Source organism: Podarcis muralis, chromosome 10 (assembly GCF_964188315.1).
Source record: "Podarcis muralis chromosome 10, rPodMur119.hap1.1, whole genome shotgun sequence".
Classification (NCBI taxonomy): Eukaryota; Metazoa; Chordata; class Lepidosauria; order Squamata; family Lacertidae; genus Podarcis; species Podarcis muralis.
The window spans coordinates 5,989,147-6,005,908 of NC_135664.1; the positions used below are offsets into that span (position 1 = coordinate 5,989,147).

Consider the following 16,762-nt stretch of genomic DNA (forward strand, 5'->3'; position numbering starts at 1 on the left):
GAATAACTTCTATGACTGCTAGTTGTTTCCAGACGGCAGTAATATACAACAGAAATGATTCTTTTCTATTGTGAAACAGACAAAACAAATTTCAGCGAGGGCTTCTTAAAAATGTATATATGTAGTAAAATGATGATCGAGGGATGAAAGCATTTCACTTTACAAAAGCTCTGGGGTTTGGGTAATAGTAATTGTGTCTGGAAAGGTTAATGAGCCCAAAGAGCTTGCGAGAAGCATCTGACCATGCACGGGGCAGCTGGGCTTTATAAAGTCCACTTCCTCCAGCTCTGACAAAATATGGACCATATGACACCCATCTGCCTTTTCCTATGGAGGATAATTTTTTCCTTGCTTACTGGCAAACAGCTGATGGGGCTATATTGGTTCTGCACAATTTAATATACAGCATGTATTTTATTCCTCTATCTGTACTGATTCATTTTAAGATGGATAAGTTTCAGGGCAAGTTTGGCTCCGTTTTGGTCATCCTACTGCTACATCTGGACAGCGTAGTTGGAAGCAGCAATGGAATCAGAGAAGACAAGTAACTACTTTTAGGGATGCTTAGTCAAGGCTGGGATGATGGTCTTGGCAGGGGAGAGGGATGCCCTCAAGGCACCTGCTTTTTGAGCTTGTGGCTTTGCTGGTTTGGCTGCGGTATGAAGGAGGAGCCAGAAATCTGCTCACACAACTCTTGATTCAAGCCTGTGTTTACCTTTTTAATTAAAAAATGAGTTATGTGAAAAATTGTGATGTTTGCTTTTATACTGTGCAAGATGCAAGTGCTCAGGTTCTATGTTTTGTTGAGTAAAATTGTTTTTTAAAAAAGTAAAATATTGACAGAAGCACTTACCCAGGCTGGGTAAATTTTATCTGAGTAATGCAGGAAAAAGAAGATATAGAACTGGTAGTACTTTTTGTTTTTTTAGTCAAGTGTAATTTGGGTATAATATATAGCTGTCAAACCAAATCAGCCTCTAATTTAATCATTGAATTGATTAAAGCTGACAGGCATTTATAGGGTAAGTCGGTTTCAGCTGAGCACATGTTTCTACAATGTGAGGGGGAAGTATCCACGACTCCATGACAATATGTGTGTTGTGGTTCTACGAAGACCTTTGGGGAGGCCTTTCTACCTGTCCCAACATCCCCTGAAATGTTTTAGTTAAATTATTATAATTTAGTTTTGCTTTCTAAGTAAAATTGCATAGAAATCAATAAATGATTGCCAAGTACTTGGAGTAATATATTATTTTTTCAGAAGATAAAATTAAAATTCTTTGGTTTCCCAATCTAAAAGTTAGCCCATCACAAAAATAACAGCAGATTTGATCTCCTCACACCCACAAACATATTTTTCACTGAAGAATTTTGAAAAAAAAAATAAGTTTCACCCTCTAAAATGACATGCCCTAGACTGCCTAGTTCATTATGACATGCCCTAGACATGCCCTAGTTCATTATTTATCATTCTTCAAAGAGTTGAGCAGGTAATTTAAGGGACTATCCTGTAGTATCAACATAACTGCTTTGTAAAGTAGGTCATCATGAAAGACAGTGGCGTGTCCAAAGCCAGTGGCATAAATCAGTGGTCACATAAATCAGTGGATATCATTGGATAAGGCAGTGTCCTCTGCCCTTGCAATTCTTCATAGAAGAGAAGGGATGTGTACCTGGAGAACTGTTTGTGCTGGACAAGGGTGGTTATTTATTCACTCTCAGAGACTTGCCTCTAATAAGCATTTTACAGATAAACTTGTGAAACATCCCATAAAGTTAAAATGTTTGAATTCAGTGCAGTTAGTGTATCTTAGCCTCAATGAAAGTTGAGGTCTTTTTGCTGCATTGCTAGCAGAGGAGATAAACACGCACACATACAGTTTACTATTTCTCTAATGAAAAATAACCACAAATTGGCTTAGAATAAAAATGCAGGAGACACGTCTTCAAACAGTAGCTCTGCGGTCAACTCTTATCTTTTGGCCAACCTTATCTTTCAGCCTTCAACTACTAGCCCAGAGTTTGAGCTCTACTAATTCTGTTTTACTGGCCTGCACAGAATTTTAATTAAGTAGAGCTCACATTTTGCATCATGGACGCAGAGGGAATTAACACATACCCTTGTGAAGAATTTATATGGTTTTTTAATGATCCACAACAGTAGTACTGAAATTTAATTTTTGTAAAACCTGCAGCTTGAATTGGTATAATATAGTTAGCAGTTCTACACTTGCCTTTTAAAAAACTGGGTCCTTTATAATACTTCCAACTCATTAAATTTTTACAGACTTTTACACTCGAAAATGGGATTTGCAATCTGAATTCTTCATTGTTTGCCCACCACACAAATACCATTATGCATCATTGCACTGGAAAAACATGCAGGAGTAACTCATATATTTTTCTTCCCCCGTGCAAAAAAAATTCACAGAATATACAAATTTTACCCCTGAAAAAGAGGACATGTCCTGGAAAAAGAGGACACATGGCAACCCTGCCACAAGTGAGCATGCAGGGGCCCCGGACACCCATTTCTGGTTATGGCCCAGGAAAAAGGAGCAGAACGTAAATAACATCATAAAGCAACAATAACTATCAGTTCTATCTTTTCTCATGAAGGATTATAATCATTTATTCATTGAACATACCGTATTTTTTGCTCTATAAGACTCACTTTTTCCCTCCTAAAAAGTAAGGGGAAATGTGTGTGCGTCTTATGGGGCGAATGCAGACTGCGCAGCTATCCCAGAAGCCGGAACAGCAAGAGGGATTGCTGCTTTCACTGCGCAGCGATCCCTCTTGTTGTTCTGGCTTCTGAGATTCAGAATATTTTTTTCCTTGTTTTCCTCCTCCAAAAACTAGGTGCGTCTTGTGGTCTGGTGCGTCTTATAGAGCAAAAAATACGGTACATAAAAACACTCCCTTGCCGTGCCAAAAGGAGAAGTGCTTTGTTTAGTAGGAATGAGTAAATTCATGGATATTTAAAGGTGTGTGTAGAACCGAGGCATCTTGCTCTCCCAAATACAATAGAGTTGCAGTGGTATTCCTACCTTTAGGATAGATACCGGATTACTGCCTGTGATAATAAGATAACTAACATCTAGAGCATAAAACTGTTATGAGTGATGAATTTTTTTTATTACAGTCAGGGTCCAGTGGACCTGCTTAACAGGCAGTATAAAGTTGTGTTTTTGCTTCTTCCAGATTGAAAACCCCCTCTCCTATCTCTTTAGGCTTTAAAAGGCTAGGGTGGGCTTGGTTTGCACTTTTGGAAGATAAATGTCTGAGAAAGTGTGACTGAGGGTCCAGCTCACCCACCTCAGGCCCATCCTTGTATTTGCACACAGGGGATGTTTTGAAAGGATCTTTGCACGGAAATTCCAATCTACACAGGATTTTCTGTGCTCTCCAAGCGTCCCTGCTTTCTAAGGACAGTCCCGGAATTACAAAAGCCATCCCAGCTTCTGATTTGATCCCAGAATGTCCCCATTTCACCTTCCAGCATCACAAGAGGGCCTTCTCGGTAGTGGCGCCCGCCCTTCGGATGTGAAGGAAATAAGCAGCTAACCTATCTTTACAAGACATCTGAAGGCAGCCCTGTTTAGGGAAGTTTTTAATATTTAATCATGTATTGTTTTTAACACTCGATTGGAAGTCGCCCAGAGTAGCCAGAGTGGCTGGGGAAACTCAGCCAGATGGGTGGGGTATAAATAAATTATTATTAAGCACCAAGCTTGGGGAGGGGAATGACCTAGCGCTTGTACAGAGCAGCAGCAGCTGCTGCGGGGAGCATCCCTTTGCTTCACCACAGCCTCCCCATGGCCAGACTCCTCCCTTTGGCATCTCATGGCTGCTGGAGAGCAGGCAAGGAGGAGGAAAGGCAGTCGCTGCCAAGGCCCAGCCTCGCGTGATGCCCCAGCTCTGAGGGGCAGGCAGAGGGCAGGGCCACCCTGGATGGGAAGAAAGGGAATGGCATGGAGTGCAAGGAGTCTTAATAAAATAAAAAAATGCTTTGTGCATCTGCATCTAATCATTTCCCTTTCTAAACTTTATTTATTGGTGTGTGCTTTTCTTTTTGTAAATCTACCAAAGAATAAAAGAAAATAGGTATTTGAGGGGTTTTCTGAGGACAGGGGAGGGTGTCGTGTGCCTGTCGTGTGCTTTGTGGGTTGGGTTGGGGGGATAAAAATGGGGGTTCAAGGGGGGGTCAGTTGGAGGGGAGTGAGAAGTGTCCCTATTTTCATCTGAGGAAGGTTGGAGGGTATGCAACACAATATGTAATCTCAAAACTGGCGAGCAAAGAGTGCATGGATGGGGCCCTGGCACACTAGGCTCTCTGCAGACAGGTGTGAGGCTGATCTAGGGGAAGAGATGGTCACATGTCACATGCCATGTATAATTCCTACTCACTTTGGAAATAACATGTCCATATAATTCATTTGTCTGTTTCAAACCCCACTGCACCATCCACTACTGATTGTCACTCTAGACTGACTGACGGAAGCTCTCCAAAGTTTCAGAGAAGATTTTTTTCCACCCCTGCCTGGAGATACCAAGAATTATATTCAAACTGTTTGTTCTGCCACTGAACTAACTCCCAATATCACTGGGTACCCTCTTATTTTCCACTCTTGCAATACTTTGCAATAAGGACAAAGATGGCCTAGCTTTCCCGTAAAAAGGCATCGCCTTTGCAGTGAGTGTAATATTTATAAAGCAATAGCCTTTTCTGGTTGTAAAATGTGATAGTGCAATTAGTGCTGCTGCAGTCTGGTGAGTGGAGTTAAAAATAAGCAACACGTGATTAGTTTCAAATAAAAACTTTTATTTTTTCCTGATGGTATCATAAATAATCTGCAGTTCACAAAATCATTTTCTCTGGTTGAGCGCAGCTGTAATCCTTCAATAACCACCCTGTGAATTGGTTTAGGCCGTAACATACAGCTTTGTCTCTGTACTGAATTGGGAACATTCCTCTTGCAGGTGTTGTGTAGTGGTGGTGTTTTGTTTTGTTTTTTGTTTTGTTTTGTTATACAATATTTTCCGTGTTTAGTCTTTGTCATCTATGGCAAATACAATTTCTTGGGTAGAAAAGGCTCTCCCTGATTTCCCTGGGCAATAATATCGTAGCTGATGTGCTACTATTTCTGGCACAGACAACTGCACAGTAAGAGAGTAGCTAAAATTCTTCTCAGATGGTGATTACCCTGCTTTTTCATGCCAGCTTTCAAGCTGGAGCTACTTGTGACTGCCATGGGATATGTCTAAAATTTGGCATTGGTTTTGAGCACTATATTTAACTTTGTAATGTGGTTGCCACACTTGACAACAATACTCTTTCATTATTATTAGAAATCTTGGCATCCTGTGCTGTATTTACTGAGAGGCATTACTCTTTGTTTTTCAGAGCTACCATATGGCTGGGAGAAAATTGATGATCCCATTTATGGCACGTATTATGTTGAGTAAGTTTCCAAGACCAATATTAATTTACTATTAATCTTGCATAAACTGTTGTCTATGTCCCAGAACAGTGCTTCAAATTGAGAAGATGTGTACCCCACTGTTTTTTGTCTACACATTGAAATGTGTCAGGAAATAGAAGGCTCAATAGAAAATATCTGCAAACTTCTAACGTGAAATCTGGAGAAGTTGGGATCCCCATGTGTACCTCATCACATACTGTAAGCAACCATTGAGGTCTGAAGCTCCTCAGTCTGTTTGTACCAACATAACAAATCATCTTATTCAAAAATCCACAGCTGTAGACAATATTTACGTGCTTAGATATAACAAAAATTATATGTGGATTTTAAAACTCAGCTGCCAAACCCAAAGCTGATGTTCCACTGTGACATCTGAGCAGCTAAGCGAAGAACAGTGACTAGGTGACTGGATACTGCTGCCTGTCAAAGCCACAGAATATTTTAAAGACTGCTTTCTCTCACATGAACCTTCAGTTGTCACCTGAGGCCTAGCTGTGTGTCCTGCTACCTTGTGTGTCAGAAGTATTGGATGAGATGCAGGGCCTTCTCAGCTGTTGCACCCAAACTGTGGAACCCTTTTCCTAGAGGGTTTTCTCTTTAGGCTGCAATCCTGTACATATTTACCTGACATTGAATCCCACTGAATTTCATTTGACTTACTTTTGAGTAGATATGCAAAGGATTGTGCTGTTACTCACTTTAAGGCAAATTATAAATTAATTATTTTGTCAAGTATTTGATCTGATTTGTGTGTTTTTTTCTGCACTGTTACATTTTCTCTATGCTTTTAGATGTCCACCCATTCCAACTATGTCTGCTAAGATGATGACTATGAATCAGATAAAATTATATATTTTGTTGTTATTCTGTAATATATAAATTTTATCTACGATTATGAGTGTTAAATGGCAGGGTATAAATGTTATGTTAAATAAATATTAGTGAGTACTCTTGTGCATTCACTAGCAGTAGTGGGACATACCGAAAACCATTTTGTCATGATGTTTCACCATCTTTCCTCAAATCTTATATCCCATAGTAATAATTTTATTATTTATACCCCGCCTATCTGGTTGGGTTTCCCCAGCCACTCTGGGTGGGCTCCCAGCAGAATAGTGAAAATGTGATAAAGCATCAAACATTAAAAACTTCCCTAAACAGGGCTGCCTCCAGATGTCTTCTAAATAACAACAATAATTTTATTATTTATATCCATATCCCACAGACAGTTCTAATTCATTATATTAGGCAAAGTTGCATACGGAATGTGTGTGTTGGGTGAAATGTCCACAAACAGGCATATGAGTTTCATGCAAACTGATGCGGAAATGAGGAGAACTTAGTTAAAGACTGGAAAAATTAGAAACAGGGAGATACTGAAATTGACAGATTCATCTATCCTTCTCTGACACTGGTCAGTGGCTGGACAGGCAGCTACCTGGAAACACAGTTTGTCACCTTTTCCATCATATATAAAAGGCAGGAAATGAGATTTGCCACTTCAATTATATTCCTCAGCTATTCGCAATGCCTGTAAAGGAGGAGAATAAAATATAACCTTCTTTTAGTTGAAGAGTTTTAATTGCACACAAGCCAACATTTTGTACATTCACTTGCATGACATTTACCATGGAAAATATCACTTCTAATATTTTCCCAACGTAATCTATGTTTTCAAAAAGCGCTATGTGTATGCATCTTCAGCTTGCTCTGTGTGCAAGTAGGTTATAAGGATAAATTGCTTCTATAAATAGGCAAAATTAATTATCTTACCCCAGTGAGACACTATTCCAAATCTGCAAGCAATAAAAGAGAAAGAAATGCAAAGGAATGCTTCATTATTTGCATGCGCGCACACACACACTTTTTAATGTATTATGTATATGTAGGAAGAGCTAATAAAACCACACTGCCAGAAATGCATAATCATAAAGAATAAATCTCTGTGAACGTTGGATTTGACATTGGCACTGCATTATCTTATAGTGGAGATGGGCATAACATTTGTAGCGCAGGTTTGGAAGTAAAGGTAAAGGGACCCCTGACCATTAGGTCCAGTTGCGGACGACTCTGGGGTTGCAGTGCTCATCTCGCTCTATAGGCCGAGGGAGCCAGCGTTTGTCTGCAGACAGCTTCCGGGTCATGGGGCCAGCATGACTAAGCCGCTTCTGGCAAACCAGAGCAGCACATGGAAACACAGTTTACCTTCCTGCTGGAGTGGTACCTCTTTATCTACTTGCACTTCGTGCTTTCAAACTGCTAGGTTGGCAGGAGCAGGGACCGAGCAACGGGAGCTCACCCCATTGCGGGGATTCAAACCGCCGACCATGCGATCGGCAAGTCCTAGGCACTGAGGTTTTACCCACAGCGCCACCTGCGTCCCACAGGTTTGGAAGTACCCTCAATAAATTGAGTCAAACTGTTTTCCTTGAGTTGTCAGATTTTAAGAGCATAGCTTTCCAGAATGTTAGAGATTGCGATCAGGAGTGGTGCCTGCATACAATTGAACTGCCTGTGGTAAAGAGGCAGCTAAAAATTGATTGGCTAACAGGGATGTGGCCTACAGGTGCACAAAATAATTTCTGGAGCATTTTTGCGACAGCTGTTCATTGCAGGGAGGGCAGTTGATAAGCTGAAGGGCAACCCTATAATTGGATTAATGTACACCTCTTACCTGGCCTGTCTGTATCAAAGGGCTTCCAAGCATGTCCCTCTTCACCGGGATCAAGGCTTAAGCCCAGCGTTCAGGGCTGCAACTGCTCCCTGGCCCAAGAGAGATTTCACGGCAAAATATCTCCTTTCTAAAACTTCTTCAGTCCTGCTCTGTGTGGCGACATTTGGAGCCTGTGCACATCATGTTTCTGTTGGATTGATGACCACATTACGTGCGATTCCTGTAGGTCAGCTACCCACCTGGCTGAGCCGCATAATATTCTGGTTGGTTAGCTAGTACATTACCGCATCATATTGGCCTTGAGCAAAACACAATTTCTCTGCCTCAGTTCACCATTAAAAACAAACAAACCAATGTGAGTTATGGTGTGCTGTGAGGGCAAACACAACGAAGGCTATATAACAGGGATGAGGCATCTGTGGTCTTCCAGATTTTGTTGGACTCCAACTCCCATCAGCCCCAACCAGTGTGGCCAGTAGTCAGGGGTGGTGGCAATTGCAATCTGGCCACATCAGGAGTGCCGTGGGCGAGATACCCGTTGCAGATGAGAAGCACTATGCAAAACTATCATAAGTGCCTGAAAAATACAAATTAGGAACTACTGAAAGGTTGCTTTATGGATCATTTTGCAATCAGCACTAGCCTAAATGTATCTTCAAGCTCTTCATATTTGCCTATGGATAAAAGAAAAGTTACACAGTATATGGACTTTAAATTGCATGAAATGAATCTACTTAGTCAAGTTCCAGGAAGCAATTCTCAAAGGCAGAAGAATCCATCCATAGGGTAGCAAATTACAATGGAGGCTGCCTAATAGATCCTCTGCCTTCATTTCTTTTAAAGTTGTTCCTTGAATGAAGCGGGAGTCTTAAGAGACAAATCATTACCTGCTTTCCCCATGATTTCCCCTTTTCCCCTTTCATTCTTTCTTTGGTCAGCAGATCAGGCTTCTAAAGAGCAGTTTTGTTTCTATTAGCAGCTTCCAATTTTGCTGTCAAATTTTATTTTGTCATAAGTCCTTACGGGCTACTTAATTGTTTCTGACACTGTTTCTAGCTACATGCAAAAAGCTTCTATGCTCCTTTTAAAAGCAGGAGGAAGAAAAGTCACTACAGGAGACAAGGCTTTAGATTGGGAAAATGGAAGGGAGAAAGAGGGTGCTTAAATCACCCGCCCTGTTGGCTGTTTCTCCACTTCAGATAATTTAAGCAAACATGCTTTTGGAACAGGGACGCGGGTGGCGCTGTGGGTTAAACCACAGAGCCTAGGACTTGCTGATCAGAAGGTTGGTGGTTCGTGTTATGTACTGAAGTTCTCACCCTGGGCCAGCAGGGGGATATTGTAGATAGTTCAGGTCCACATATGCAAATAAGGGATCGAAAGTGACATTCAGTGATTGGATAGTTACAGGAAATGGTTACTGTTGCGTTCTAGTGGAGCTCTATATAAGCAGGCTGGCTGAACCCTTCAGTTCTGTTCTGTTCTGGCCTGTGAATAAACAAGAGCTGTTTGAAGAATCGCTGTGTCGTCTGATATGTTCACCCACAACTTAACAGTTCGAATCCCCGCGACAGGGTGAGCTCCCATTGCTCTGTCCCTGCTCCTGCCAACCTAGCAGTTTGAAAGCACGTCAACATGCAAGTAGATAAATAGGTACCGCTCTGGCGGGAAGGTAAACGGTGTTTCCGTGCGCTGCTCTGGTTTGCCAGAAGTGGCTTAGTCATGCTGGCCACGTGACCTGGAAGCTGCACACCGGCTCCCTCAGCAAATAAAGCGAGATGAGCACCACAACCCCAGAGTCGGACACAACTGGACCTAATGGTCAGGGGTCCCTTTACCTTTACCTTACTTTTGAAACCTAGGAATTTACCTTACAAGACCACTGGCCCACCTAGTTCAGTATCATCTACAATGGACTTCTCCAACGTGGTGCCTTTGGCCATGCTGGCTGGGGCTGAAGGGAATTGTGGCCTGGGAAGACTGGGCTACATGGACTGGCAGCAGCTCTCTACAATTTCAGGAGTCGCTTCCAGCCAGGAATTGTCCCTGGGAATTTTTGCATGGAAACGAGGTGCTCTACTACTGAGCTCCAACTTTGTGGGGAGCAGCACACAAATGACCCTCTGATGCTTTGTTACTTTATTAACTCAAAATATTTTAAGGCTGCTTTCTGGGCTGCTTTCTCCCCAACACATACCCTACTCTTTAAAAAAAATGTTTAAAATAAGTGCCCGTACATATTGCAGCATCTATCATCTATCTATCTATCTATCTATCTATCTATCTATCTATCTATCTATCTATCATCTATCATCTATCTATCATCTATCTCTATCTATCTATCATCTATCTATCTATCTATCTATCTATCTATCTATCTATCTATCTATCATCTACCTACCTACCTACCTACCTACCTACCTATCATCTATAAAAGGTGTTCTGGTCAAGACCTGCAATATGATGAAGCCCTGGTGGTGTTAAAAGTGCAGCACTATCATGTTCATAAAGACTTTTATCGTCAGCATAAAGATCTGTGTTTTAATCTGCTGTCTAAGCTCAATAGGCCTGAAGTGAAAATTGCTTCCCATTTTTCATTATAAAAAGTGACAGTGTAACACTTTCCTTTATTACTGGTGTTTAACAGATGACTTGGTTTTTAAGGAGACAATATCCCATTATAATATAGTGTCTTAATTATGTCATAAAAGTGGATAAATCATAAAAAGTTAAATTGCGTAGCAAATTTGGTCTTTTGGAGTGGGGGGCGGGGAATGCTCTCCTCAGCTTTTGAAGACACCTTCTTTCTTTCCATGGGTCAGTTCACACAACTCTCAGCCAGGGGACCAGCGTGAGTTTGCAGTCTCGGTAGCAGCTCTTTCTTCAGCGTCTTGTGTAGAGTCTAATCAGGAAGGGCGCTTCCCATTTGGGAAATGGGAAGAGTCGCTCTACCTTGCTGCTGCTCCTGCCACCACCTACCTGCTCCTGCCGTCGCCACTGCTACTCTGCTGCCACTCTGTGCCCTTGGCAGACCAATTTCAGGCAAGATGGCACTGATTTTGGATGAGATCTTGTCCCAAATTGCGTGGGGCGATTTCAAGTGAGATCTCATTCCAAATGGACACAACCTTGCCCAAATCGGTGCCGATGGCGGTGGCGCTTTTCTACTGCTAGGGGTGGCAGCGGGTCTGGCAGGGCACCCACGGGCATGCTGCCTGGGAGGCTTCTGCTGTCTCAGGCAGTGGCCTCAGCCTGCCTAATGGCTGGGTAAGCTCTGGTTCGAAAGATGCTGAATGGAGATACTATGAATTGAACTTAGGACCATGTGCTCTGCCACGGAGCAAAATATCCCTGGGGTATTTCTTTCTACATGTATCGTTCTGTGATTAGTTCATAAAGAATATTCACAATGTTAATGGTATCCTTAAAAATATCACCTTTTAAAAGTTGTAATTGGCCAGTCTAGTGATGCAGAATCTGTATTTGATGCAAATGTTGATGGTGCAAATATTACACTTTCCTTTTGAGGGGGTGGCTTTTCTCATGGTGGTGAATGTTATTCTTTTCATTAATTAATCTTCTCATGTGGTTGCAAGACTCATAAACAAGGCAGAATATATCCACAACTAAATTACTCCTCTCTGTCTGAATAGCTGTCAGAGGACAGGCCTCTCTTTGTAGAAATGTTCTGTTTAAATGACTGCCCTGTCCTTATAGAAAATGAATCCTTGGAAGGGAGAAGAGGGCCTTTAAATCGCCCATCAGCACCTAACAGGAGACTGAGCAAGCACATAGGTCACCCAGTTACAGTCTTCTTCACTATGATGAGGTGGATTGTATTTCTGTTTCTAAATTTGCATCTTTACATATATATATGCATATGAAAATTTATGCAAATATTGTCTTCTTTTTTGGTAGTGCATTTCCCCTGTTTTTGGTGATGCAGAAGTGGCCACTCTTAACTTCCACTCTGCATGCCTTTCTCATCAAGTTGGAATTTGTTAGTCCCATTTAGCTGAGAAACACTTTCAGCCAAGTAAATATATGTGTTGTAAATCCCATTGATTTCATTGGCACCTACCTACTTACCCAGACTGCACTTTTAAAGCTTGAACTGACACGTTTGTTAGACTGCCGTCTAGCTTCCTCTCTGTATACACCTCACACCATAATTCCTACCTCGTTGGAAAAGAGTATTTATTTAAAGATGTGATAAAAAAGAGCATTCATTATGTTCTGTGCAGTGGTGGTGGTCAGATACAAATCTGCTAGCAAATGTTTCAAAGTAGAAAACATTTCAAAGTATTTTTCTTCTTTAAAAAGTGCATTGTCAACCATTTTTGGGGTTCTGAGTATGAGTTTCCATTCAAAGAAACTGTTAATTATTCTTTTTTTTTCTTCTCGTATTGGTATGTGCTCTCATTCACCTGTACTGATGAACACCTGTGGGTTGGTTCACGTGACGGAAAGACAGTCCTTGAGGTATTGGGGTCCTGAACCTTACAAGGCTTTATAGGTCAAAACCAGCATTTTTAATTGAGCCTGGAAGCTAGCATCGGTGTTATATGTTCAGACCGCCCTATCCCAGTCAACAACTGGGAGGCCGGATTCAGCACCAGCTGCATTTTCCAATTTGACTCCAGAGGCAGCCCAATGTACAGCACGTTGCAGTAGAACAACACAGAGGTTACCAGAGCACAGAAGACAGACGTTAGACTGTCCCTGTCCAGATAGGATCACAGCTGGCCAAAAGCTGAAGCTGATGGAAGGCCCTCTGTGCCACCAAGGCCTCGTCAGCCTCAAGTGACCGTTCTTAATGTTCTTGCATTGACACGTATCATTAGACTGTGCCTATTAAAAAATTAGTAGCATTGACTTTGTATGGTTTGCTTATTTGTTTGTTTAGTGCCCTGTCCTTCCTCTAAGGAGTCCAGAGAGACATTCATGTCTCACAGTGGCATATGATAAACTGGAAGGTCGCCATGGTCCTTCACAGCATATGAACCTGGATTTCCCACATCCAAGCCCAGCACCCTACTACACCACATTCAGTTTCAATAATCATATTTCCAATAACATTATGTATTCAAACGAATCATCTCCAGAAATACTGCCCTTGAATTCTCCATAGGCTCATAGGAAGCTGAGCTACACGACTTTATACCCAGTCAGTCCATTAGCATTTGTCTACACTGCAGACAAGGTTTCAGGCAGAGCCTTTCTTAGTTCTACCTGGAAGTGCCAGCCAGGAGCTGAACTTGGGATCTTCTGCATTCAAATCATGTGCTTTATGGTCCATCTCAAAATTACATTTCCAGGGTTGCCATACAGTCAGAAGCAGTATCTGGATGGGAATCAGTAAAAATGTCTGGGTAAATCCAGATGTATGGCCAAGAAAAGCTCAAGAAATTTGGGTAAACCAAAAAAAAGCTCAGCCAACAACTTTGCCCACCTCCCAAAGAAACCCTAACAGTTTCCTGCTAAAGGACCTAAATGTATCCTGACAAATTGTTCACTAAGGTGATGCCTCAGGTTTGCTTGCTTGAGAGAGTACAGCCCAATGATCACTGTTCAAAACGCAGATTTGGAAAAGGATTAACTGGGATTGACAGTCTTCCCTTTTTCCCCAGCCACATAAATAGAAGAACACAATTTGAAAATCCTGTTTTGGAAGCAAAGAGGAAGCTACAGCAGCGTGCCATGACCAACGCAGAACTTGGAACCAAGCCTATGCCGGCCCAAGGTTTCCGAGGTACAGTATCATGTCAGTGCACCATATTTAAAACTAAATTAATTCCATTAAATTTCCCAATTCTTATGGCAAAATGATCGATATATAAATATAGAAATGAAACCTCTATTTTTCCACAATTGAGAAGAAAATATGAAAAGAAATGTTACCCTTGAGTTCAGCTCGTGTTCTTAAATTTTCTGTGATGACAAATCCAGCAAAAACATGTTGTAACTGAATCTTCTCCCACAGGGAGTCTTACATTTTCTTATAGTAAACTTTACGGGGTGGGGGTGTGTGATCTTGTATGGGCCAGCCTATATAAGACAAAACAAAAGTTAAATTTCTTAGCTGGTGGGATTGTTCTTGTGCATGGAAACAAAAAGATCAAATAAAAATAAGTGTCTTGGGGTTGCACATTTGAGAAAAGTAGGAAGCTTTTAAAGTCCAAGAAGCAAGAACCCAAAAAAAAATACAAAGCCCTGAACAATGTGGGTCCAGAATGACACCCGAGCCCTTATATTCCAGTGATCTCAATCACTGAGATCCTCCAGAGAGCTGCTGTTCGTTATCTCCCATGCTTCAGACACCAGCTGGCTTCAACTAGAAGTCAGGCGTTGCTGGTCCCATGCTATGAAATACTCTTCTAGCAGAGATTCAGTGGCCATTTTCTTTTTTATGCCAACAGGCCTGTTAAGTTCTTCTTTTTTCCAAGATGAGTCAGTCATTTTATGATTATTTTGTATTGCTTTTATGTACTGTATTTTATGTACTGTATTTTATGTACTGTATTGTATTTGTATATATTATTGTTCACTGCCTTGGTATTTTTTGTGAGTGGGTGATATATAAGATGGTTATAAATACAAATAAACTTTCCATAGAAAGAAAGAGGTGGTTCGTGGGTCCTCTGCCCTGTCACCTCAACAAGTAAGTATGCTTAGAGCGGCTCACAGTATGCAGGGGCTTATCGTATCTCTCCTAGTCCAGCTGTGGGACCAAAATGGACAGGACATTAAATATGTGAATGCAGTGAACATTCCTGTTCTCCCCCCACTTTAACAAGTTTAGCTGCAGCGCCTGGGGAAGGTGCTGCACACGATGATCCTGCCAATCCTCTTCCCCACCAAAACCGCTTGATATTAACCCTAGGAAACTATCCTTCTGGGGATAATAGCACAAGGAAGGAGACTTTCATCAGGATCACAGAGTGGGTGGAAAGGGCAGCCCAAACTCTATATGCCTTGTTCCTCATCCTGCTCATCACTCCCCACTCCACAGCTACTATTGTTAAAGGGGGAAAACCAAACACATTAACTGCATTCAAGCATTTAATGTCATCTTTGTTTGGGCCCAGTGATGTGCGGTCAACCTGGACAGTGTTCTGTCAGAGGAACTTTTCCTCCCATTGAAGCTGGTGGCACCTTCTTAGGGAGCCGTTCCTCACATTTGGAGAATGATGGCTTTAGAGCCCTGCTTGTTGGGAAGTTTTGAGATTAAATATCTTGGTGATGCGGAAACATGCTGGTTAACAATCTATATATGGGTATAGAGATTATTATTTTTTACCTGAGCTTGTAGCCAAAGAATGAGGCTTCTTCTCCTTTATAACAGTAGAAAGCTCCTCATCAACATTACCTAGGCCCAAACTTGTTCACCCGTGCCCAGCGCCTCAGAGGTCTCGCAGTGTGAGTGACCTGTCTCTGTATCGGCGGGACATTGCTGGAGTGTACAGGCTTTATGGTATGTTCAAGTGCTGCTATTTACCCAGGCGGCACTTTTGTAAAACAAGTAGCGAGCTGCACTTTTTTTTAAAGGGAAAAAAAAACCACCCTTTTCACCTTTCCCCATACCTTTTCTTACACAATAAAGCACAGAACAGAGGCACTGGATGTCAGGTGAGGCCATTTATTTTGCCTGCTGGTCTTTGTCACACTTTACACAGAATCACACTGAAAGTTGATGTCTAGGTCACAGAACCGTCTCACAAGTTGTAACTGTTCTCTATCCAATACTAAAACCCTGCTTGCTCACATAATGTGTATGCTTGTGTACACACACACACACACACACACACACACACACCCCACACACACAGTGTGCCTAAATAAGCAAATTCCATTGCTATTTGGAATTATTTTACAAAGCTACTTCAATAAATTTTAAAAAAAAGAATGACTAACTTTTCTTTTACAACTTGCAACAAACAAAGAACCACAACCTTGTACTCACTCACTTGGGACTAAGTCTTATTGTATTGAATAGGACTTTATTCCAATTAGTTGTGTGCATAGGGTTGCACTCTAAGACACTTTAGACAAGGAAACCCTGCCTTTGCTGGTTTTTACCTTCAGTAGAAGATAACTCAGTAATGCTTTTGTTTCACTGGGAATGCTTGCACTTTTATTTTGCTTTTATTTTTCAAAACTGCCACCCTGTTGCCTGCTGTTGCTTCTGCTGCACTCTGGGGACCCAGTCATTTTGTTTACAGCACGGCCAAAACATTGTTTGTTTTCTCTTTATGTTGACTGATGTAGAAAAACCGCTCTTCACCCGTGATGCCTCACAGCTGAAAGGGACTTTCCTCAGCACGACTCTTAAAAAAAGCAATATGGGCTTTGGATTTACCATCATTGGTGGGGATGAGCCCGATGAGTTTCTCCAGGTGAAGAGTGTCATTCCTGATGGGCCTGCAGCACAGGATGCCAAAATGGAAACAGGTAAGTCGGAGGCTTTCCTCAATTTAGAGAAGGATGGCTTAAACTTAGCACCCATTGTTATTTCCCAATTGCTATCGGTGGCCTGTGTGTACATTAGACCTTTACACACAGAGAGCAACCAGTTAGATTGTTCTTTCTCTGTTCAGACATT

General features: G+C 41.6%; 1 protein-coding gene across 24 annotated transcripts in view; it reads left to right on the plus strand.

Annotated features, from left to right (window-relative positions):
* MAGI2 (membrane associated guanylate kinase, WW and PDZ domain containing 2) overlaps positions 1 to 16,762 on the plus strand; it is a 597,762-nt gene that overhangs the window by 428,678 nt on the left and 152,322 nt on the right. For 17 of the 24 annotated variants that reach the window (XM_077935758.1, XM_077935747.1, XM_077935755.1 and 14 more), the window contains 4 exons: positions 5,408 to 5,465; positions 13,791 to 13,912; positions 15,506 to 15,634; positions 16,429 to 16,611. In XM_077935758.1, the coding sequence (XP_077791884.1) occupies positions 5,408 to 5,465; positions 13,791 to 13,912; positions 15,506 to 15,634; positions 16,429 to 16,611 (492 nt within the window). The remainder of the gene's footprint in view (positions 1 to 5,407; positions 5,466 to 13,790; positions 13,913 to 15,505; positions 15,635 to 16,428; positions 16,612 to 16,762) is intronic. The other 7 variants (XM_077935748.1, XM_077935750.1, XM_077935760.1 and 4 more) reach the window with 2 other exon arrangements.